This window comes from Haemaphysalis longicornis, unplaced genomic scaffold, assembly GCF_048455015.1.
Source record: "Haemaphysalis longicornis isolate Haplotype H1 unplaced genomic scaffold, Haemaphysalis longicornis Haplotype H1 scaffold_14, whole genome shotgun sequence".
NCBI lineage: Eukaryota > Metazoa > Arthropoda > Arachnida > Ixodida > Ixodidae > Haemaphysalis > Haemaphysalis longicornis.
Genome location: NW_027526245.1, coordinates 21,607,040 through 21,632,731, shown reverse-complemented (window position 1 = coordinate 21,632,731; position 25,692 = coordinate 21,607,040). Strand labels below are relative to the sequence as shown.

Here is a 25,692-nt window from a genome sequence, read left to right as displayed (position 1 = left end):
CCTCCTAATTTAACGAAAGATGTTAAGCCAAATCTAAAACAAAGGACCGCAATGTTTTCAGTTAAAGCAAGTTCGGAGGCAAATGAGGCCAAGCAGGTACGCAACGACGCAAACACACAAACTTGAACGTTTCATGGCTGGAATGCGTCGTGCTTGAAAAACAGATGCACAAACGCACGTCTACAAATCATGCTTCTAATGACATGCGACTTCAATGGTGACACCAGGACGTTCGTTCTCCAACGCCTCGCGCTTTAAAGACATGTATAACCTAGGGAGGAATGGTGCTCAGACATCAATTATGTTGACAACCTAGCCACGAAAGCCTCGCCTAAAGGAAAAACCCGCGCCAGGAACAAGAATCCAGACCGCGGGGATAAGGAATTGACAACTACCGCTTTACACCCATGCCACACTAAACATGGCTCTTAGATCCGATGACGGGCTTTGAAAATGAACGCATTGTGGCTTCCCCTGGCGATATTTCACTCCTTCCATGATATTTACAGCATCTTCTCGGGATTCGTATCCGAGTTATCTTCGGAATCGTCCTATTTCCTTTCAAGTCGGTCGCCCAATAACGTCAGCAGCAGCTGCCAGAAGTTAACATACAACTCCCAATTTCTATTGTGCTTCAGCGTCAACAAGCTTATCTGCAAATTTTATATACCGTCTCCATGGGGACTTGCCAGGGAGGAGGGACAGCTGAAGTCACCAGGGCGTGTGGCGACAGCGAGTGACCGAACGATTACTCTCGCCTATAAAGTGCATGCTAGTATGCCTTACGAATTACATTTATCTGCATTGAATCCGAAAGCACTAGGGTTTCTCCTGGCGAATCTTGGCCACTATTTAAGGAATGTATAGTGAAAAAAACAAGACGAAGGACAAAGAATGCACGAGGACAAAGCGCTTACATCTCGTAAGTATGATCGACCAGCTAGCCCAACAACGTACTTTGCTTGACCACTAGATCATGTGTATCCATGGGCGTCGGCAGGGGGGTGCAAAAGGAAAACTTGCCCTCCCCCCAAGCCACTCCAGAAGAATGTCCGGCCCTCTCTCCCTCTCCCTTTTTCCCCTCAATACAATGTGTTTGCTCCCCTCTAGACAAAATCCTGCCGACACCCATGTGTATATGTGTAGCTGGTTTGTGAATCTAACAAAATACTGACCCGTACTGCCTTGCGGGCATTTCCAGATGTTGAGCACGCTGGTCGCGTACCGACTCAAAAGGGTTGGCCTATGACAACCCTCCACCTGGAAAAGCTCGTGGCTAACCCACTAGTTCCGAAATTAAAGGGGCCCTGAAAGGCGTTTTGGGCACACTAAATGAACTAGCGCAATCGTTAGATTGGGTCGTCAACGTCATCTGTGCTAAGTATTACTCTTTTACGCGCAGCGGAAAGCTCACACTTTTGTTGCAAAGTTTGTCGCTTTTTTCTCACCCTTTCCTTCGTGTTTTTGGACGCCGCCATCTTCACATGTCTACATCATCGATTCCCAGATGTTCGTCATGAGCTAGACATCCTGCTATTGGGCGGCTTTTTCACGCACTTCCGGCAAAGAGATGAGTCGTCTGCTCAGCGTCGGCTCGCCGGCTCATCTGCCGGCGGAGTGCCGGAGTGCTTGGACATTTTACGACAAACGAAACAAGTGTAAACAAACGTTTAACCGTTTGTATTAAATGCAGCACGGCCATAACACGACATGGATATTCCCTTACCTGAGTACGTTCCGTAAAGAAAGCGTTGAAGCCCCGTGGCACTTCTTTCGTGCAATCGCAGAGAACGCCCTGAGCCGAATGCCCGGGTTTGACGCATACATTTTATTCTACTTCAAAACAATCCAGAGATGGGTTTCGAACGAACACAACGTCACAACATGCGTTGCAAGTCTGAACCGCGATTGAAACACGATGGGTTGCCTCCTCCTGCCCGTCGTAAATTCGGCACTCACCTCGCGCGCGGTTTGCGGGGACGAACAGCAAGTCACTTAACTCCGGCGCACAAGCCGAGATGGCTTTTAGCCACGCACACTGCACATATCCCACGCGAAGTTGAGTCGTACGTCGCTCGAGAAAGATAACCCAGACCATGGGAAGCACTATCCACCCGCAGAAGCACAACGTCGCATTGCATCGCGAAACAAAGACGTCCACAACACACACACACCATCGCCTCCTGTAATGTCAAACGCATCTCGCACTTCCCAATGGGAGTGGGTGGTACGCCTGCAGTGCCCACATGTCGCGAGGTGGGGCCCCGAGCTGAACCGGGAACACGCAACTGTAACTGAGTTCTACAGTGGTTTGTGCCTTGTTGTCAAGGCAACCGATGTTTGAGATTCTCGAAGAAGTGGCGCTCGCTCCAGCGCTAGAAAGCTCAGAGCCGCGGTGGAGCATGCTTTGCCAACGTTGCCGCTCTCCACCACGCGTCGCCCCAAGCTGAACTGGTCACATGATTGAAGGGTTTTGTGCACGGGTTCTGTATCGATTTAAAATGTCTTTTTCACATGCCGCCGGCAGGAATTACGACCGCCGCAAAATAAGACCCGGCACCAGCGGGGCCACATCTGATACGGCACTTTTTGGATAAACAGTGTCGGTGCATCAAAGGGAACGAGTGCACGATCTTCCCCGTACGGATGCGAGTTCGCCGCCGATAAAAAGTCACGTGCCACCGATAGCAACTGCACCAACGAACACCGCGAAAGGGCAAGGCCAGGCCGCCGCACACATGCGGCCAGATTTTTCGTTCGGTTTTCCAGCCTTGAGCGAAGTGCGGGATTCATGGTGTCAACAAAGCTTGCCCGTAGCAGACGACGTAGCAGCGGAATAGCGGAAGTACGTCACCGCTGCGGAGCGCAGCATCATGGGAGGCAAAGCTCGCGCGCCGTCAACAGCGGAGAGTAAGTCGAAAGGAGGAGAAAACGCGGAGCGACGATAATGCGCGGTTTTTGATTTACGATTTCTCAGCTAATACTCATCGCTTTAACAAAATTCTTGCGGGAGGAGATTGCAAATACATTGCTTTATTTGGGTACATGTACATCCATGCATCGGCGGAAGGTATTTCAGAACCCCTTTAATGCAAGCACCGACAAATACCCTGTACCCACTCGGGGTGATTGGCCAGTGGCGGTGACAACTCCCGTATGAGGCTAGGACTGCCTATTCTATGTACCAAACCGCAGAATAATGTTCAAATTCATTTTGTGAAAGAGACCGCGAAATGGGTTCTACTCTGGTCTACTGCTACAAAGGGCTCCGCTCGTCGTCTTACGTGGGGCAGAGGCCAGTGTCGGGTTTTGACCCAACAGGCTTTGTTTGAAGCCCCCGCAGATATCAATTTTTCTCCCGCAGTATTCTTTTACTGTAGAATGTTTCCTTAAGTCAATTGCACGCCTTCTGGTAAATAAGGGTGGTTTGGTATGTTTATGTCGGATTAAATTATTAAGGCTCAATAACGCCGTTGCACCGTTCATTGAATAAAGCTAAGAACCAGACATGTGGTCTGGGAATATGGCTGCATATTATACTGTGGTCTTGTCTACAGAACAGGCGCTGTGTATGATGCTCAAGACAGAGTAACCAAGGTTTTGCCTTCACGCACGCTGGCTGACTTACATGCTCCAACAGTTCTGCGGTTCTTCGATAGCACTGAGTTCCACTGTTTTATTCAAAGCGGGCACTCTCAAGGTAAGATGCAACGATGGTTTATGTACGTGCAGAGTGTGACAGGAAAAGATGTCTGCTTTCCTACCTAATCCGTTACACCCCGTCACTTTAGTGAGTGTCGGGTGACGCGGCACAGCTCGTCTTCAACTTGGAGGTTACGATCCTTCTAACAGGACACGAAAAAATCCGTAACGAGGAAAGAAGTGAATGCGAAGCTAGCTAACACTGACCTTCTCTGAATAATTGCTTACTCGTCGCGGTGGCTCCAGTGGCTCATGCGTTCTGCTGCTGAGCTCGAGGACGCGGGTTCGATTCCCCGCCGCGGTTGCCGCTTTTCTGAGGGAGGCGAAAAGCAAAAACGCCCGTGTGTACGAGATTGCGACGCGCGTTGAAGATCCCCAGGTGGTCAAAATTTTCCCGGAGCCCTCCACTACGGCGCGCCGCATCGCCTGCGTTGCGTCGGCGCGTTAAACCCTACCATCAATCAACCAATAATTGCTCAATAGGTTGCGCTTGCTAAATAAAGTGAAGGCCAAATTCGGGAAATTGTTCCTTTTTAATAAGATGAAAAAAAGATTTCCCAAACTTTCTCGGACCTACCTGTCTCACATTTTTATTACTTCATCTTTTACAGTGCTTTTCGGCTGGCTGGGGTCCTTGGTCTTAGCTGTTGCCTTCCGAAACCTGTCTAGTCGTCTGCACAGTTCGATGGTTCGATGTGTGCTGTTAAGTCCCGTGTCCTTCTTTGATTGCACACCACGAGGGCGAATACTGAATCGCTTCTCGACCGAACTGGACTGCATTGACAGCCGATTCTTCCTGGGCACCAAGCTGGCCATGCAGACCCTCACGGCGGGGATGGCCAGAGTGGTGGTCACTGGCCTGCAGTATCCGACTGCCGGGCTGTTGGGCGGTTCAACAATCATCGTTTTTCTTCTCCTTATTGTACGTACCTCCATTTTTGGTTCTTACGTGTTTGTATACCAAGTACGAACACCACGGTCTTCTTTAGCAAGAGCACTGCGCTCCGTTTCTGTAGAAATGGTTTTAAACCCAGTCTGCCCACAGTATTGTTGAGCATGGCCAGCTGTCGAAAAGAAGTAGGCATTCAAAGTGTTCCGCCAATTGAAAAGCAGAAAACAGTACGCCCCTCACGTTCTGGCAGGCACAGGGCTTCGATTCGTGGAGGCGATTCGTGGAGGCGAAATTCGCAGTTGGAGCAGCCACCTCGACTCTTTTTTGCTTAAGTTTACGCCTAAAGCCAAGCTTTTTCAACTGCTTTCTAGTGTCATTGTCGCAACTGATTATTCATAGTTATCTGAACACACTTGTGTGGTAGAAGCGGCTAGAAGAAGGGCTCGTCAATAGCAGTTTGCACGACCACTTCAAAAGTCCTTGTTTTGATACATTGTGACAGTGCGCACTAAGTAAATCGTGCGCTGGTTCCTGCATTTGGTTCATAAATTTTCCCAACTCTAGGAATATAAACGGGACTGGGTGTATAAATTGTCTACATTATAAATTTCAAAGTAAAAAAGATATTTCAATCATTCACACGCTGAAAAAAAGCTCACTGGGTGCTGGACAATCCATAGACAGTGCCATCCACTGTTAAAGGGAACACGGGAATTCATGTCCTATACCCGTACAGTGTGAAAAAAAGCTTATGTCCAAGCTTATTTCCTATACCCGTACAGTGTGAAAAAAAGCTTATGTCCAAGCTTATTGAGCTCCCCCAGTCTTTCCGAGGACAAAACCCTGAGGCACGCCCCCCTGCTTTCCGCACATATGCGCGTCAGCTTCACAGGAGCAGTGACACGAAATTTTCTTGTTACGTTTTTTTTTTTCGCTACTATGGGTGCCTACCAGCTCACTAATCATTGATCGCAGCTTAAATAACTTACATCTTCGTACTCACAGTGCACTCAGAGTTCATTTTTTGTGTCAATTTAAGTTTACGTGTGTCGAACACCTAGGTGGACGCCATGACCGGAGGGCACTCTTGACGTCACTCTTCCCACCGCACCAGTGCCAGTCGGGAAGGTCGTACGCAGGCGCGTTAAACCGGTCGTGGTCGCACTGCCCGGGCACCAGAACGTCATTTCTAAATCAGCGCGCCCAAATAACAGCAAGCCGCCTTGGCTTCGTCACGAAAGCCCGTCACGTCGGCCGTTTGGGGCGAGGCGCACACGGCGTCATGCTGATGCCGATGCGGCAAGGGTATCCGTTCTGAGCTTTTTCAGACGCGAAAAGATTGATATCGATTTTGAAAACGGTCTGCTGAACGGTAACGGTTTACACTTCCTAAGGGGTATCTCCATAAACAAACGAATCTTGTTGCATAGTTATCCGAGCTTTGAAATTTCGCGTCACTACTACTCTACCAGACTTTCTGAAACACGCCGGCTTCTACTTTTAAAAGTGTATCGCGCTGTACACGTACAATATTTTGAAGCGAATTTTTTATTATTAAAAATAACTACTACATTGGAAATTCTAAAAAAAACACAATCTTCCCCGTAATGAACTAAATGGTTGTATTAACATGGTATTTAAAACCAGTGGAGTTTCGCTAACGCCGTATCCGGTATGTTTGCTCATACAGAATAACAAACACACCTTAGGCTAATGCTGTCTAGCTCACACCTTCCCGTCCAGGCTGTTCTGGTGGAGAGAGCTGCGCTGGTGGAGAGAGCTGCGCTGGTGAAGAGGGCACATGGGCTGCTGTACCGAGGAGTCGCTCCCGCCCATCACCACTCCTCTTTCCTCCCCACTTTTTGCAGCCGTTCTTGGTCAAGAGTGCCAACGCAGCCCGGCGCATGGAGACCGTAGACTGCTCGCGTCTTCTGCAGCACGTGGCCGAAACCCGTGACTCCCTGAGCGTGGTGTGCTCATACCACGCTGAGGACCGCTTTGTGAGGCACTGCTACCGGCTGGTAGACGCTGCGACTCGGGGGCTTCTCGGCTTCCTGAGCACCTTTCGGTTCATCCGCTTCCTGGGAGGTCTGTGCGGTTTGCTCGTCGTCATTTCCTCGCTGGCCTTCGCAATGTTCGCCTCGATAAGCAACAAGGACATCCTCGACACCAGCAGCAGCATCGGACTTGCCCTCAGCTCATCAATGGCGGTAAGACCGCAACTTTCGTAGAAGATTAGGTTGTGTGTATGACCGAGTCGTAGAGGCACAGTTCAACTTTAGGCGAAACAGCATGCTGAAGGTACCGGTGTAATTCCCTACAAATACGCATAAAGCTGGAAAGAAGCGCTTACCTAGGACTCACAAAGGTTCTTTATACAGCCTCGCAAGCATTCCCCAAGAAAGCAATCATGAGCAAACAAATAGCCTACACTATTGTGACGTTATTTTCCAATGATATCAAAAGCATAAGTAAGCCTAACAAAATATTCAAAACTGTTTGTAAGGAACCACATATTAGGGTGTCTTATCGAATGCTAAAAGCAACCGCGTTGTAGTCGTCGCTGTCGGCGTCTACACAAATGCTGCAAAGATGGCCACAGCTGGAAAAGCAAAATAAATTGCACTCTTCGAGGATTTGAAACCACGGTCACCCGACTAGCAGCCATGTCTCCTAACTTAAGCGCTACCAGGGCACCCTGTTGAACTAGAAAAGAATTAGCTTGGTGCGTCGGCCTTCTACAGGTTCTAAGTACAGTGCTTGCAAGGCGATAAATTCGTCTCAAATATTTCCCACGATGTTGTTGCTGTTCACTAAACTAAGACGAAGTTCACTAAAACAGCGGCAAAAAACAAGACATCGTGTCGCTCGTTGTGCTAAATTTTTCGGATTTGGCTACCACTGGCTGGCGGTGGCAGCTGATGAAGCCACTTTTAGAAATGGCTCACACCATTTTTCAGAAAACACTGTTTCTCATCACGTTTTCTTTCAAAAAATTGTAACCATTGTAAGATGTTTTTCACTATGTTAAAAACTTCTAAAATATGAGTGAATTTCTCTTTTTGGTATGATCAACATCATGCCTAACACATTTAATGCATTTGCGGTTTCGCGTGTAGCATGGCCCGACCAGTTAATGTCATCTGGCATCTTAAGGCCTTCAGCACTTAATGCCATTATTGGTGTACGTGCGACACGGGTGTTGCTCTGGAAGTGGCCGGTAAGTTGACTATAACATCATTCGAGAGCCATTTAGTTGTCCTTATAATTAGTTCATAGCGAAGTTGTAAACGCTATAAAATTGCCGGCTGCTTTGAACACCTGGTCGCCTAGGTGGAAAAGGTTAATTTTTGATGACGGCTCTAACTATTGTTTTATCAAAACTACCCCGAAACAAACTCTATGAGAATAGGTCGCGAAGGCGACATAATCGCTGTGACGAGTTTTATTTACTTGTCATAGTACATGTCGCCTTCCATTACTTGGCCGTCTACGTAGGAAGTATGGTCACATCAAGCGGCTGTACCGCCTGTTGTATTGAAACTATTCCGAAACTAATTATATTGGAATTCGATTGGAAAATATTTATAGGAGGGTGTGTGTGCGTTTCTTTGTTCTATCAATATAGTTAGCCATCGTACGTAACTCAATGCAGTTATTTGGCCATACAGGATCTCTGTTCTTCCGTCTCACAGTGACGCAAGGGCTCTATTTTTTTTAAAAACGAACGTATATAGAAAACGCCAATACACCACAATAGAAATTTAAAGAGCTAACAAAAATTTTATCTTAAAATCGCTGTTTCAAGCCACTTAAAATTAGAATAATAGGCGAGACAGGTATCAAAGATCTATTCATATTTTGTTTCTCCGACATTCACATTCTGCTAATGTAAAACGTCAGCACGGTCGCAGCGAGACGAATAGCTGGAAGACCAAAGTCGATGTTTCATATCGCCTGAACACACGTGGCCAGCACCGACAAACAATTTTAATATCAGTGCGCACTTGTTTCGTCGCGTTCTGACCGCGAATAGGTATTTGGGGCTGTGATTGATTTGCGGAATGAATGTCTGTGGGCAATTACGAAGCTAATGGTATGCAAAGATAAAAACAAACCGATGACACTGACCACGCATGCGGAACAACAGACGGTCTAGTCGTTTAGTATTCGCCGCGCTGGCTGTGCGGCTAAGGCGGAGGGCGGCTGAGTCCAAGGATGCGGGTTCGATCCCGGCCGCTTAGGCTGCTGTTCAAAAAGAGGTGAAAAGTGAAAACGCCCGTCTGTACGGATTTCGGCGCACGTGAATACCCCAGGTGGTAAAAAATTATTCCCAAGCTCTGCTCCACCAAACGGCGCATCTCATAACCAGGTGTAGCCTCGGTGTGTCAAGCAACACAATCAACCGAACCGTTGTGTCCTGAACCGGTCGCAGTTATCTATTTTTTATCTGTTCAGCTGTCCTGAAGGTTCTGCGGGCTGAAAATAACGGTTCGGGTTCGGATTCAGTTCCTGCAAAAATATCGGTGCGGTTCAATACCGTTTCGACACCCCAGTTCAAAGACATTAGAACCGCTGGCTGCCAAGCATCCAAGAGAAAGTATGACCGCATGAGGTCACCGTTCTACTGATCTCGCCTTGTCTCTACAAGGCAAAGTTACAAGTTCCGCTTATTATAAGCGAAAATTTTATTGCAGCGCCCGGCACGCGCATTTGTCACAACAACTTGCCTTGAGTGGGCACAATTCGTCGTCTTCGTCGTCGTCGTTATCATCGTCATCATCATCATTATCATCGGTTGGCTTGTGGGTTGTGGCTACGTGCGTGACTCGTAGTCGTTGCCTTCCTTCTCCTTCTCCCTGTCTTTACAACAGTTGTCGTCGTCGCGCTGTGTCGCCCTGGCTTGAAAGTGGTCATAATATGGGAAAACGTATAGTAAAGAGTGGGAAAAAGGAAGCAAGCCTATGGACTGGTTACGTCCTATCGCGAGATACAATACAAAAGCAGGTATTGCAAGTGTGAGATCCGCGCTAATCATGCCGAACTCCTTGAGCACATCGCTACAGAAAAACACCTCAGAAATTCTTGGCTACTTTCTAATGCACGTTTGGCTACCATGTGTTTCACCAAACTGTCTCTTCCAAAGACGACCCCAGAATTGCAGCTCAAGCTTGCTGTGTCATCCCACTATAAACTCCGTTGATCATATCGGCGAACTGGTACAGTCGTACACAACGTGCGACGTTAAGCTTCACCGAACAAAATGCGGAATGCAAATAACAAAAGTTCTTGCTCCTGTTAACTCGATGGCCTTGCAAAGGATCAAGGTGCTTCGCAGTATTCATTATTGGTTGATGAGAGCTCTGGCATAGCAAACGAAAAGCAGTTTGCTGTCGTGGTTCGCTAATTTAGCACATCAATAATTATATTGGTGACCACGTTGCTGGGACTGTTCACGTTCAAGCACCCAGCCGATTGCATAAGGCCATCTCGATTTCTTTGCGAAGGTTGGTCTGGATATCGTATGGTGTTTTTCAATTGGAGCCTACGGTTGGAACGTTATGGTTGGGAAGAACAATTCCGTGTACACACACGTGCGCCAAAAGAACGAGAACCAGTTCTGGCCAAGTGAGTGTGTCACTCCACTGAATTATGCGCAAGAAAGACAGTGGAAGTGCTTCCACGGAGTCAAGAATTCCTAGTTGAACGCTCGTACAGTTGGTTTTCGTACAATTCACTCCGACGTCATGAGTATAGCAAAATATACCAACTGATATACAACGGCAAAGAACCACTAAAGTTGGTTCAGCTGTCAGGAACTCGGTGGCTGTTCATCTCGAGCTGCTGTAAACCTATCCTAGAACAATAGGATGAACTTCCTGTGCAAGAACAAATACCGTTGCTATGACGCTGAGATCCCATCAGAAATGTAGCGACATTTTATTACGTCGGAAGGGAACAGGCAGTCCTCACGGGACCTAATTACAAATACGGACATTTACGAAAAGCGCCCTTAAAAGAGTACTGACACGAAATTTTGGTGTTACGTTTTTTTCGCCGCTATGCGTGCCTACCAGCCCACTAATCCTAGAATTAGACGGTCGAGCGCAGCGTAAACATTCATTTACGGCGCGGCTTATTCGTGGCAGTTTCGGATTCGACAAACCGAACGCCGAGCGGCCGCCATGACGGGAGGTATCACGTGACGTCACCATTCTTGCCGTACCGCTGTCGCTCTGGAAGCCCGCGCGAGCGAGAGCACGCGCACGCCCATACCGGCCGAGGTCTTCGCCGTCCCCACAGGCCCGGGCAGCATGAGATCAGTCACTAAACCATGACGTGGTCACACGTCCGTGCAGCGCGCGCCAACCACAGCCAGCGCGTCAGCTTCGTCACGGGAGCCCCGACGTCTACAGTTTGGGGCGAGTAGCAGATGATGTCATGTCTGTCCGCTCTGGGCTTTCTCGTGCAGGCGAAGACTAAAATGGATTTTAAATATGTTTCGCTGAACGGTTGCTGTCGAAACTTGCTGGGAGACATCTCCTGATAAAAAGGAAGCGTTCTACATAGATATATCAGCTTTGAAATTTTGTGTCAGTACTCCTTCAACACTCGAAGAATTGAAAACACACTCGATAGCACCGAATACCCACAGCTTAAACTACAATCGTCTGCGTTCACTGGCTTCACTTTGGTTCAGCCCTGCAAGCAGACAGACCAGGCATTTCAAACTGGGAACCCTAGTCAATGTTTGAATGTGGGCTAGTTGGTTGCAGCAATGAAACATGGTAAAAACAGCGCAGCCAAAGACAGGACACGAAGGAAGAGACACGGGACCAGCGCCAGTCCTTTGTCTTTCTTCCTTTGCGGCCTGTCTCTAGCTGCGCTGTTTTTACCGTGCCTCATTGTGTACTCTGAAAGTTTGAGAACAATTGCTCTTACTGACTTGTTTTACTTTTTTTAACTTTATGCAGATTCCCCTTCTCCTCGTGGGAGGCACCGGAGGAATACTTCTGTTCTTCCAGACTTTTGTGTCTGTCGAAAGATGCCTGGAGTATACACGGCTTCCTCCAGAGGTAAGTTACTTCGCGTCCTTTGTGAGCTGCGTGGCGAAAAACTTTCCCCCCTGCTAATATTTGGTTGGAAACTACTCACGGAAACAGTTTGTAAAGATAATACATATATCCCAACCCCTCTTATGAACCGTATTTACAGTGGTAGCATAGGCGAGGTGGTGAACCAAAAAATATTTCTGGAGCGAACTTCCAGCGAGTCAGTGTGTTTAAACAAAGCGAAAGTTATAGTGCAGTTAGGGCAGAACTGTTTTCTTTCTCAGTAGACTGCAGATCGAGAGGCCGAAATGACTCTATTGTACAGGCTGGCCAACAGGTTAAAAGTGCAAGGCATAGCGTGGCTAGTGCAATTTATTTTCTCAAGGTTAAGCATTGGAGAACTCTAAAGAGGCGGCTGTGGAACAAATCGAAAACGTTTGTCACCGAGAGCCGAGCTACTCAGAGCGCCGTCATATTCACTTTTGAGCCCCTGCAGGATGCATTTTCACACCATCGGCAACGTGCGGCCAGGTTCACTGTATTAGTATATCCCCTGTCCGCCGCTCTCAATAGCTGACGTAGTGCAATTTTTAGGATGCCGACAACCCAGAAACCGGGAAGAAACAAATCAGGAGCCGTGTCATTGTTACCAGTCGTGGCTTTTCGCGCTTGCGTTCGACGTTCACCACAGTTCTCCGGCGGTCGTTGTAGCAACCTAAAGTGTCCCTGAAATAGCTTTTGCCGATACATGGGTGTTCGCATTTGGAGGTAAACCAATTTCCTAGTAATCATCTCGTTCAAGAAATTCGTTAGAGCGTTAAGTATTAGTCGAGTCAATGCAAATCAAGACACCGCATGTTCGCCCGCGCCCGTGATCTCGCTCGTTTCTTCCACCTCTCCGCACCGCGCGAGCATTACTGCCGATGATGCCTCGCTTCTCGGTGATTTCTGCAAGAATATCCGGTTGCGGCGTCGTCTGGTACTGCAATATTCTGCGCCGCAGCCTCGCTCTGGGATGGGAATGTCTGAATTCCCGTGCTCCGTATGGGCCATTTGAGAGCAAAGCCTTCTACATCTACCCGCCAACGGAAGAACCGTTGGCGGGTAGAGGGTGGTTTTCACTCACAGAGCACAGTGTCGATGACGCGGCGATACGGCGATATCACCCAGTGTTCACCGCGCCGCACGCAGGTGACTGCTCGCGCAGGAGGTCGTGTCGGCGGCACGGCTTTGTCGTCTGCTTTATCCACAGTTGTTTTGGGCCTGTTTAGGCGCTGCTTCGCGTCTATTACGCATTTTCTTCGCGAGGCTTGATTAAATTTTTTCGACAGTACCTGCTGGGTAACCCGGACCCCACGGCATTCAGTGAGCGTACGGCAAAGATACATTAAGGATTCGTTTGCAGGGCGGGAAAAAAAAGTAGAGACCACATACAGGTATCTGGTCGCTAGAGAAACGTTACCTGTTGCGCACTGCTTGCCACGAATGGAACTCCGTTTTCTAAATTGGTGAATACCGATTCGGTTGTGTTTAAAGAGGTATTACAAAATTCAAAAGGAGCACCTGGATCTGATAAGTAGGGATTATAGAAGTTCCGCCAGCTCTCTCGCAGTTTTCGAACTTACTAAACTAACTTGTTTAAATCGGTATATATGGGAGTCCTTAAGCTCACATGCCAAATTGTTTCGGTGTCAGCGCTTGTGTCGCGCGGTGGTGTAGCCCCGAGCTAGCACATCAGGATGGCTAGGTTCGGCTTTCTCACCCTTCGAAAGACGGTGCTCTCCGTTCTCTTTCCGCCGACGCACGGCCGGGCTACAGTGGCGGCGTCCGCCGCTATAGGCACCCTGCAATGCAGTTTGAGGAGCAGGTGGCACCTTCTGGCGGCTGAATTTATAAGCTTGAAGGCGTTCGCTCGCGCATGCCCGCGTTCGCTGCTGCTCCGTGAGCGTGGACTATATGGGAATTTGATCCGGGTTTTTTTATTTCGCGGTGAAGTTTCTGCAGCTGACGGTTCGATGGCGTCATCGCAATCATGCTGCGACCCCACAGTCGCAAAGAAAAAATATGGGCTCAGATATTGTTGCCTCAAATGCCACAGTCAGGAGGGCACGCCAGGCCCGAAGCTTTTTACAGCTTCCCGTCGCAGCCGTGGGAGAAAACGTAAAGACAAGTGGATTGTCGCCGTGCGGCGACTAAAGTAAGTGAACTTTGTTAGTTCGGGAAATCGCGGCACGTTACGAAAGCCACTAAGGAAGCGTCAGTCTGCATTTGGTACAAGGCGGTCGCCTCCGACGTTGTAGCTTACCGTTTGTTTCACTTCTGGTGGTTTGTAGTTTAATACCTTCTAATCTAATTGACAAATTTCATACTTTACCATTCTTTTCGACTCCGTGTGCTTGTACTTGTGGCTTGCATATGTATTCGAGAATAATGAACCAACCACTCGTGTTGTGCTTAGCAAATGTGCGTGTTCGTCGGGAGGCATCCTCTGTTTCTACATAGTGCACGGTTGGCGTCTGCAGTTGAGATATGGACAGGGCCCGGCGCTGTCGATCGCGCTTCTTATTCCTGAACAACTTCGCTGTTCATTCATGCTGATTAAAAATAATTGCAATATTAGTGAATAGCGCGTGGTACATTATAAAAGATGACGAAAACATCTGCAACGTTCAAACAAAGAAGAAAAATGTATATGCGCAGTGTGTTTTGTTTTTAGCCACATTTATTGTATGACGCAGCTTGATATTACTGCACTTTGACGTCATTCCTCGTTCTTCAATTGTTTCAGTTTGCAGGATCCTTCAACCTGGCAGCCCAGTCGGGGATCAAGTGTGTACTCCAGTCATCTTGTAAATGTCATTCAAATAAAACGCATGCAACTGCGGCTAAGCGCTTGCTGTGCTGTATCGACTCACGCTGCCGTATCAACAAGTGCACCTGCGGGAAGTTCAATTTTTTGGGGCCTCACCGTCAGCTGCGCAATGAATTCTAGCGAAAAGATAGCTGAGGCACACACTCCCCTCCGGAAATGTCAGCCGTTGGGTGCGGCGACTTCCCAGAGATTCTCCCCAAGCGAGCAGGCCCCTTTAGCCGAGCGCCAGGCCGGGGTGCCGCTTGTACCCATTAACCGGTGGGTGCCCCGCGGTAGTGGCGTGGGCCGCATACCACCACCTCCCGTGCCGTAGGCGGACGCTCTAGCCACTGGGCCACGGTGAAACGAAATAAAAAAGCGCATGAAGTTTATACAAACGTTTAACGCCAGCAATACGCTAGTAATGTTTTTCTCGAGCTTTGAACTGCAAGCTGGGAACTCATGTTGTTTTGGTTCCTTATCTCCAGACCAATGTAGTACACGCGTTTGCTCTGCTGGGAACGACATGTTTCGGTGGCTTCAGTTTCGTACACTTCCCAGATCCCGTAAACATGCTTGCTTTCGAACAAGCGGCGTTCTTCCTACTGTATTTATCCCTTACTTGAACCGGCAATGCAAGCCTCGCGACATGGCGGCTCGCAGTTTTTCACCGTATGCTGCTGGGCTATAACGGAAAATCGAAGTGTAACGTTTGCTGCAAACGTAGCAGAAAGATGTCGCGGCAAAATTTATCGCCGCGCGCCGTTAAAAACGCTAAAATCACGGATCCCCGCATCACGGAAAGCAATGCTAACACGGCCGCAGCCCCGCACGGAGCGCCTGCGTGTTTGGCGCCCCCGCCGTTGGCGGCGCGCATGTCAGCTCGATGGAGGCGCCGCTCGACGATTGCAGGGTGCCTATAGCCCGGCCGTGGCCGACGCTCAGGCGTTCGGGACGCCACCCCCGCGAATTCCAGGTAATGGTTGGCAGAATCTCTGGATTCACTCTTTGTAGAGCCACGTGTGTGACTTCAAGTGACGTCAATTGGGAAAACGTTGTGGGCTTCGTTTAAAGCTTTTCTTTCCAACAAAAAAGTTCGGTTTTGGATTCGGGAATGCGATTCCCGAACCATGCCACTTAAAAGGCAGAAGAAAAAATTCAGTTCCAATCCATCCTGTGGAGGTGGTTGGAAAGCAAATCTTTAAATAAACCACCACCACAACAATCGCCAATTGACGTTACTTGAGTTGGCTTACGTGTCTCTAAAAAGAAGGAAACCAGAACTTCTGCCAGCCGTACCCTGGAATTCGCGGGGGCGGCATCCCGAACGCAGCAGCGTCCGCCACGGCAGGGCTAGAGCGGCAGACGCTGCCACTGTATCCCGGCCGTGCGTCGGCGGAAACAAAACGGAGAGGAGCGTGTTTGAGGGGTGAGACAACGGAACCTAGCCATCCTGATCTGCTAGGTCGGGGCTACACCACCACCCGACGCAAGCCCAGACACCGAAACAATTCGCCATGTGAGCTTAGTGATTCCCATTTAAACGTATTTAGACCAGCTAGTTTCGCAAGTTTGAGAATTGGTAGAAATCTGAGGGAATTTTCATAATCGCTATTTATCACATCCAGTTGCTCCTTTCGCATTTCGTAATAGCTCTTATAACACAACCGGATTGGTATTCACCAATTCAGGAAACGGTGTCCCATTCGCGGCAAGCATTGCGCAAAAGGTAGCATTAAGGACCAGACACATGTCCGTCTTTGCAGCCGCTTTTCGGCGCCGGTAAACGTTCCGGAAACTGCTCACCGCGGCCGTTTGGTGGAATTGGAGACACATGGTGCGCGGACGCCATCGACGCGTCGGCCCCGTTCCGTCCCGTTCCGTCGTGCGTGCATGCAGCCTTTGGCAGCCCGCACAAGGGTTGCATTGACGCTTGACGTAGTTCTTCTGGGTGACCAGCGATGCTCGTGATTTCCTTTCGTAGGTGATTGTTGCTTTAAGTAATTAGGGTCAATTACATTATTAATAGCTTAAATGGATATGATTGGCCAAGCGGAGTTTTGAGAAACATTTTAGTTTTTGTAGTACATTTTAGTACTACAAAAATAGAAAAAAAAATAGTCACAACACTGAACATACTAAAAATATGTCCTACATGTGCTCGAAAACGAAGACGTAACTTAAAAAGCCAACAAAAGCACGTTAGAATAACGAAAAAAAAAAATTGAGACGAGCCAGTCATGTAACGCCCTGCAGTTCCACAAAAATGCATAACTTGCGGAAGTAACACATTTAATCGTTGTAATAGCGTAATGAAGGAAATGGTCAAAGAATATCCCCCCATATACACAGCATAACCATTTCTCAAAAATGGGGACTAAATTTTAAAAAATGCATAGTTACATATATTCCGAAAAACGAAGACTCAACGAAAAAATCCCGGAAAAGAACGACGGCAGCGCGAATAAATTATCGCGCAAACGGACGAAACCAGCCCTACTCCTGTCATCTGCGGAAGAACAAACTGTTGGTCAAGTGAATGCGCTTAATCAATATAACGGTGCAGTTTTGATCATTGTCGAAAGGAAACAAAATAAAAAATCAAAGTAGAATAACACAACGTATTCGGCTACTCATAGCGAAATCTCGCTCTAAAAAACTCAATGAATACTAGCGGCGTAAGAATGCTAGGCATTATTGACAATTATCTGGATTTCTACAAATGCGTTTCTCATTCAACGTGGCAAGAGTATGGTTTAGGTAGTTGTTCTTTTCACATGAACTTTAATAAAACCACCGAATCAACCACGATAAAGGAAGCCTTCACTGACTACACGGAGAAAAAAAAACACTGCAATGCCGACACCTCTCAGAGATGTTGCTCTTAATTTTACTTTATGCAGCGTGGTCTTTTGGAGTTATAAGGCAGGCGAAAGCGATACGCAGTTGTTTTTAGATCCCATATATTTGGTTCTGCTCGTACCAGAAATATCAGCAGATCGTTTTCGGCGATGCGGGCCGCCCTTGAGCTGCTCATGGCTGCGGCGCAGGAGAAAGCCACCTCGCGAAATCAGGGGCGAAGGACACACCGAATACAGGCTCCACTTTGAAACCCGCGTGAAACGTCATGAATGACGCTTCTACGCCTCGTGCTGTTATTGGCTGCCGCCCCCGGCCAGTTGACTGCCCACGCGTTTGACGCGTAGCAGCTGCGGAAAATATCTAGCAGGTTTGACGCATTGTAATGAATGTTGGGCCGGACCGCGTAGAAAGTCACGAGCCTGGACTATGTTCTCGCTAACGCACACACACAAATATATTAACGTGAGATGTACAAAGCCGGAATAGACACTGCACACGGATGGACTGCGGATGATTGCGGACACAGTCATAAAGGGAGTCATGCGCTCACAGCCGGCGATCTCAGTGACCAGACGGTCTGGATGAGACGGCGCGAAGACGCATTTCGCTCGCTGGCCACAGGGCAGGCAGTGGAGTCGATGAGGAGGTGCCTCGCTGGACAAGGACGTGATGGCGGCCGATGGCTAGCGGCGGGACGAATGGCTTGGGCCGGCGCCACGGCGCGGCCTCGCTGCCCGCGCTCCACGCCACCGGAACCGCGACCACTCCAACGGGTGCAACCACTTCTGGTCGTCGTTTCGGCAGCCCGGGTGGTGGCTCGGACGGGAGACCCGGCGACGGTCCTCGGGCCTACACCGCGAGGGTGGCCGTCTGGCTGCCTCCGAGAACGAACAGCCTCCTCTTCCTTCTTCTTCGTCTACTTTCTTGCTTTTCTCTGTCGGCTACACCCGTGGGATTCGGTGGATTGACCTCTCCAGCGACACCTCATCATACGCATGCGGAGAGACGGTTTTGGGTACCAGGCGGGGGCCCTTCCGGCTACCGGAACGGAGAATCGCGTGCACAGACACGTCCCTCTCCGCCCATGTGTCCTACGCTTTACTCTAGCTGCGAGATGTCTATGTGTTTTGGACCTTTTGTTTTCCCGCGCTGCAAACCAATCCTTAACGTACCTTTGCCGTATGACCACTTAATTCCTTCGGGAGCGGGTTACTCAGGAGGTGCTGTCGAAAAAACTCGCCCGCATCTTCCCACGGGGGGAACTCGAGTAAATGCGTCACAGAGTGGTGGGGGTATCGCGTGAATGTTGCGTATTTCGGTATGGTTTGGGAATGCTTAAGTGTTATTTCGTCTTTATTATTCTTATTTATTGAATGAAGGAGAAGCGAAGGCAAGGAGTGTAAAGTTAAAGTCTGTCTTTATTGCTTGGTGCCGTCAAGCAAAGCGTCAAGTCAAGCGAAAGCCAAGCAAAGACGCCCTTGACTGAATTCCGAACGCGCGCTCCGCCGCTTATATACACACCGCCCGCGTTCGAGGGAGAGGAGTACTGGGGACAGACGCGCATGCGCACACTTCCGTACACAAGCGCGGGATCTTTCCACGCACCCACCACGCCGTTACCACGTGTACCCGCCCTGCCGCCGTTACTTTTGAGCGCGACGCAGCGCACGGGTAGCTTTGACGCATGCGCGCACAGACGCGCTCCCCCCGCACCGCCGCAGCTGTTGTTGAGAGCGACGGAGCGCACGGGGTACACGCGCTCCTCCCGCACCGCCGCACCTGTTGTTGAGAGCGAGGAGGGTACGGGGAAGAGACGCGCACCTGCGCCTCGACGCGACGCGCATGCGCGGTGACCGTGTGGACGGCGCCGACAACATCGACGAGTGACATCGCGAGCCTAAGAAATGCTCCGCATTTAAAAGTTAATCAATCCGTGCGAAGACGAGAAGCAGCACCAAAACAGGCCCAAAACCACTGTCGCTAAAGCAGACGACGAAGCCGTCCCGCCGAACCGCCCGCCGGTGCGAGCAGTCACCTGCGTGCGGGGAACGCTGGTTACTAGCGCTAGAGTTCCTGTATATAGCTCCCCTAGGGGAGCAGAGTTGCGCGTCCATTCGCCATCTTGAGTTCCAGGTCGTGCGGGAAAGCCACCCTTCTCGCGTGAGAAAGCTGCCGCCGGGCCAGCGGCAGCGGCGAGGAGGAGTGGCGAGGACAGGCCGGGCAAAAACTGGCCCACGATATTGGACCGCTTATCAGATGAGCGGCCGCCGCTGCCGCCGCTTCCACAACCGCCGATGCCCAATTGAGCACAACTGACTGAATACGGGGCACATACGGGGTCTTGTGCGCAGCTCTGAAAGCGGGCATTCCTGTCGAACTGGAACCGGTGGCATGTGGCAATCAGACGCGCAACTCTTGCGCTACGCGATATACAGGAACTCTAACTAGCGCCGTGTCACCGCGCCATCTACACTGTTCTCGGTGAGTGAAAAGCGCCGTCGCCGTCCCCAGCCGTGTTCGGAGTCTTTTGTCCCGCACGCCACGAAAGAACCATTGGCAGGAAAAGGCAGGAATTGGCTTTGCTTTAAAAGAAAAAGCAACACCTTGCCGAGATTTGAATCAGCGGGGCTTTGATTGAGCGGGCTGGAGGTGGAAATGACTGTAGATGGCGCTGAAATAACTTGTATACTACATCGAGACACAACCTTTGTGTCACATCAATGCTTTGTAGATAATTTAGACGATTCCTGGCTCGTTAACTGAATATTTCGTAAACAACAGTTGCGCAGCATTATATTGATTAAGCGCATTCACTTGACCAATCGTGTGTTCTTCCGAAGATGACAGGCGTAGGGCTGGTTTCGTCCGTTTGCGCGATAATTTATTCGTGCTGCCGTTGTTCTTTTCCGCCATTTTTTAGTTGAGTCTTCGTTTTTCGGAATATATGTAACTATTTTTGTGCGTGACAAGCGTATTTATACGCAAGCTGCAATAAAATACGATTACTTATTTCTCAGCGCTTGTCTGTGGCCTTCTTTCTTAATCCTTGTTTTGTGCGCTGTTTTGTACGTTCCATAAAGCCCCCACCAAAACTGACCTCCGGCAACGGCACTATTCCGGCTGCGACGGCGATTTCGCCCTGCAGGAATTTCGCTCGCCGTGCATTTGTTTTACGCTTCACGCTATACACTTTGGTCGATATTGATTGTTTATTGAACTCATATTGAACTCCTATTATGCTATTAACTGATCTTATGTTTTCTACAAGCGTTGCTGGTCGCACACGAATATGGCGCTTCCAACTCCGGGAAACGAATTTTAGCCAAAGCGAACAGACGGAGCGTCCTTTTTCTGATGGAGGCGGCCACTTTTCTGATGGAGGCGAAAAGCAAAAACGCCCGTGTGTACGAGATTTTGGCGCACGTTAAAGATCCCCAGGTGGTCAAAATTAATCCGGAGCCCTCCACTACGGAGCGCCTCATCGCCTGCGTTGCGTCGGCGCGTTAAACCCTTCGATCAATCCATCAACGGAGCGTTGTAAGTCGAAATACGGATATATTGAACTGTATGAACTTCACGGACCTTACTATGTTTATTACACTCTATGAACTACAGAAGAGAGCGGCATTCATTACGGCACTATTGTTGTCATAGTGCATTTATCGCTTCTATATCGATTCCAGCGTCTTATTTCGGCGAACCAGTCACACCACGCAGAGCTATTCTAGTAAAATTGCTACACGCGGACTTTCGGTCGGCCGACGAGTTCGTGTCGGCGTCTTGCGACCCCAAGGTTGCCAACTCGGAAGTCGGCGTCGCCCTCGTTGTGTCATCGTGGTGTCGGCCTAGCCAACGCGCCTTAATGAGAAGTGTGGTAATAGAGTGAAAAAAGAAATATGGACGAACACGGTAGCGTTAAGCGTGCTACAGGAAGCGCTAATTAACCAAAGGCGCCGCCGCGACCTGTCGACGCTGAGGAGACGACGCTTCTCTTCGCCGGAAGTGAGAGAAGAATCCGCCCGTTTGCAAGATTCGTGCTTCGTGACGCGCATGGGAGAATTGATCGCGTACACAGAAGAGGATGGTGGAGCCCAAAAACGTGCACAAAATGGTGGGAACGCGACAGCAAACTTTGAATCGAAAGTATGAGCTTTCCACTGCACGCAAAAATGTTATACTAGTCACAGACGACATTGACCACCTAACCAAGTGGAGAAAACTAAACGAACAGCTATTTCAGCAGTCCAATGCTTTATAGTTTACTTCGAGATACCTCTAATAAAATGTGCCTTTTTCTGATTACTCAACATGTGTAGCACCCGCTATTCAATTGGCGCAGAAGGGTACTACCGCTAGTTGGTACTATTGGCACTACCGCTACTACTGATATAAACACTCCAACAATGGTGTGACCGGTTTTGCTCCGTTTGTCAAACAAAATTGCCGAAGGGGTGCGCTCCGGACTCTGAGCTCCCAAGTTTCCACAAAGGCACACCAGGACGGTTGACATTGCGCCTCCAGCTACTATCTGGTTAATGACATTTTGCTACAGACTCCAGTTCAGCAGGCTTGGTGCAATGCAACCAAAAGTTATTACTTACTTCGGGTCATTAGTGGCTCACTACCTCTCAATGACGCAACTATGTTGTCTCGTAAAATCACGTCCAGCGGCCGCACTTCCCGCACAACCCGAATAAAGCACGTCATTTGAGATGAACGTTGCCATTTGCTCGCCCGTAATTTTTTCGGCGAGATTCATGCGCTTCAGAGAACAGCAAAATGCCTCGCAAAAAATCTTTTATCGTAGGTCAGCGTTGACTAAGGCAGAAATCTGGGCCAGTTGGCCCAGTTTTTCAAGGGTAAATCAGTGTTAGACGCTACACAGGGGGAGAAGACACACTGAGGGCACTGGTCGAACGACCGACTTCTGGGAATTAAAGTGGAAGTCTATAGTGGGCTGCAAGCTGCCGATGGTGTGCTGACCGATTCCAGTGTCTTGCCGATGGCACGCTGCTTCATTTCATTACAATACAGCAATCAATAAGCTCACGTTTGTTTTTTTAGCGAAGGTCCCAGAACGGCGATTGTGTTCGTGTTGCGCATTTCATAGCACCCTGTTTCCAATTCTAGACTGAAAGCACCGCATTTCTTGTTTTTATCTTCGGGGGCCATTTTCAGAGTCATCCCGTGCCAGCGAATATTATCCTTGCCATAATCAACCATCATTGCTCTGATTTATCTTTTCCCATTTTCTTGCATAGATTTTACTTCCGGTACTATACTTTTTAGACCTTTAATGTCTTTTCTATTTTTTAAATTTTCTCGTTCGGGGTTTTGTTTGTAACCGGTCGTCTCGTTTATCTCTATTCCACTCAAACCAGGCCGATACCACGGGCCCGGCCCCGCACGCGGTGACCAAAGACTCGCCGCCTTGCGACCCCTCTGCTTCCACCCGAGCGGCAGGTGTCCCAGCTCACTGGCCGGCGGAGGGAAAACTCGAGTTTGATCACTACAGTGCGTCTTACAGGCCAGGGGTGCTGCCGAACGCTCTTAACAACGTGTCCTTCGTGGTGAACCCCTGTGAGAAGGCAAGTCAGTGCGAGTATTCACAAAGGTCAATGTTTTTCCGCCCTGCGAAGAAGGATGGCAAGCGGAGCTGGACGCAGTACCAAAGTGCATGAAGCGAGCCCATTGTTTGTAATTTCTGACTTGAGCGCACTTTCTGCTTAATGAGCTGAACGAAACTTGTACGGACCAGTTTTATTCTAACCGACAACCATGGGGCTGCTGTTTTCCTCCCGTTTGATTCTATGTATTTGCAGCAAACGGGAATTCCACAATAATCCAAAGTTCACTATGAAGTAAGTAATAACGAAGGCCAGGTGAAATGTGGCAGAGTGTGTAGTCGCCTCGACGACTAATAGTAATGTTAAATTTGTTTCGGAACAGCCGTTTCTAGTAACTGCACTCCGTCCGTAGACGGCCGTATGTTGAAAGCCGCCGGTAATTCTGGAACCTCACTGCGAACGAATTAGGTCAAGTAAATGAAACTGGGCGTTGTGGTAGAGTCTTCCTTGGGGCCAATTTTAGTGTATGTTTTAAGGACACATATATTACGGTAAAAGGTAGCGAGCATTCACAAAGAAGTTGCCTTTGTGGCTAGATTCAAATTTGCCCGCGTAACTTCTTTTTACACGCCCTTCCACGAACGGCGCTTTGGTGAGAGCGTTTCCTATGAATGCCCCACTGTAAAACGCCGAATTCCGATGAAAATGTCTGAAGATTGCGAAAATTTGCCTCTTCATGTGCTGCGACTTCAATTTACGGACGCACAAGCAAAACGATAAAGAGTACACGGGAAGCTCAGCTGTGCAGGACAGTCACTGACCACTTCGGTGGTGCATCACTGTAGTATATTGACCCTTTTGTGTTTGACCGATTTTTCACGCTTACACGCAGACAAACAAACTACGTATGCCGATTTTTCATGCTTACACGCAGACAAACCAACTACGTATGCATGCTTATTAAGACAGATGGCTACAAAGACATTCGGGCACATTAACTGCTTTCTTGCAATGGCGACAACCCAAACATTGGATCAAATAGAAAAAACTGAGAATGCGACGCTTATGAAACTAGTCACATTAAGGCAGACCAGGAAGCCCTGATCAGCATGCAGGAAATTACCTTAGCAATGGAAATGGACGCCGCCTTGGTTCGTTACGAAGAGCGGCGTGCAAACTCGATTGTCGTGTTGCTCAACGAATGGGCAGTCAACGGTGTTTACTAGAAACGAGGACAAAGCAAAACGCATACTCAGAAAAAGGCGGAGACAAATCTTGTCGATGGGCCAGAACTTTATCATTTGGGAAGACGCGCACGTAAGCGGGTAAGGAAGCATCTCAAGAAGCTTCTTGCTACGTAAACTCTTCGTGAAGCTCGCTTACTCTCCCCTTCAACTAGTTGTTCCTCTATCCCTTGTCCCTTTGCGAAAGAAAACAGGTAAATATCTAGGTTGCCTCACGAATTCTTACCATCCTCTTTGTGTCGACAAATTCAAGTAAAAGAAAGACGACTGGCTCCCAGATCTGCCAACCATTCGTCAAGGAATTATTGGTAGAATTTTTCTTGAATTTAGGCAGTTCAGTTTGTTATAAAATGCTCCCATGATCGGAACCGACCGTCCTATAGATTTTTATCAGCGCTCCGAGTGCGCGTGTGCGTTCAGCGTGATTAGTTTCATTGCACGGTGTTCATGGTACAATGTAAATCTATTCCTGCTTGTCTAGAAAAGCTCGTCATCAAAGCTGTTATTTTGCATACTAAACTTTCTTACACCCTTTCTGGCCGAAAAGGGTGTAAGAATCTTGCCCCATTTACCCTATTAAAAGGTGTTTTGGCTAAAAAGTCTGTAAGGATGAAAAAATGAGTGTTCATGTGAACACCCTTATAAAAGGGTGTAAGGCTGCTAAACTCCCTGAAATAAGGTTGTGGGAGCGGAGCTAGGCGTGGCGGTGTGGATGAGCCGAGAGCTCAGTATGACAAGCAGACCCATTCAACACGTACGAGTCACACTTGACCATCAAATGAATTGAGCAGACACCAACCCGATGCGTGGGGACAGCGTGTACACACTTGGAAATCCATCTGGTCTTCTTGCTTTTCTAACCAGCAAAAGAAAGCCCTCCGATAGTGTCGGTTAGAATGCCGCAAAAACCATATATTTTAGCGCTAATTTCGGAATTATGCATTTTATTGTGAGCATATATAAATCAGCATGCGGATTTGCAAACACTTTTTAAGCGCGAGGTAGTTCTTATGTTCAATAAGGCATAAAATTTTATTAAATACCAAACAAATACTTCCCACCATCTCAACACCCTTCAGCAAGGGTGTTCATTATTTGAACACCATTTTTCCCAAAATGGAGTAAAGCAACAAATTCGGGTGTTGGAAACTAAGAAGAAGCGGGCACAGAAAACGGTTGTAAGATAAGACCGCCAACTGAGAAAAAAGGGTATAAAAGACCTCCAACTTTGGAGGTATATTTCATAGCCGTTTACACGGGTGGACAGAACGTTTTCTACAAGCGCAGTATGTTTCGTACCTGTCGATATTTCACACAATATATATTGACGTAATTTACTACACGTGGGGCTGTATAAGCTTGAAATAGGTTCGGTGGCATTAGCGAAAAAAGACAAAAACAGCTTCGCCCCCTGTAAAGGCTAGAGCAACGCATAGTTTATTTTATATATTTAGGAACATACTGCAGGCCATGGAAGCCCAAGCAGGAGGGGCATGAGGCGGTAACAATATCAACCATACAA

The 25,692-nt window shown here is 48.6% G+C and overlaps 1 protein-coding gene across 7 annotated transcripts in view; it reads left to right on the top strand.

The window, feature by feature from the left end:
- Positions 1-25,692, top strand: part of LOC144165193 (multidrug resistance-associated protein 1-like) — a 333,102-nt gene that overhangs the window by 261,403 nt on the left and 46,007 nt on the right. For 5 of the 7 annotated variants that reach the window (XM_077695311.1, XM_077695307.1, XM_077695309.1 and 2 more), the window contains 4 exons: positions 4,314-4,624; positions 6,463-6,804; positions 11,569-11,670; positions 22,741-22,951. In XM_077695311.1, the coding sequence (XP_077551437.1) occupies positions 4,314-4,624; positions 6,463-6,804; positions 11,569-11,670; positions 22,741-22,951 (966 nt within the window). The remainder of the gene's footprint in view (positions 1-4,313; positions 4,625-6,462; positions 6,805-11,568; positions 11,671-22,740; positions 22,952-25,692) is intronic. The other 2 variants (XM_077695306.1, XM_077695310.1) reach the window with 2 other exon arrangements.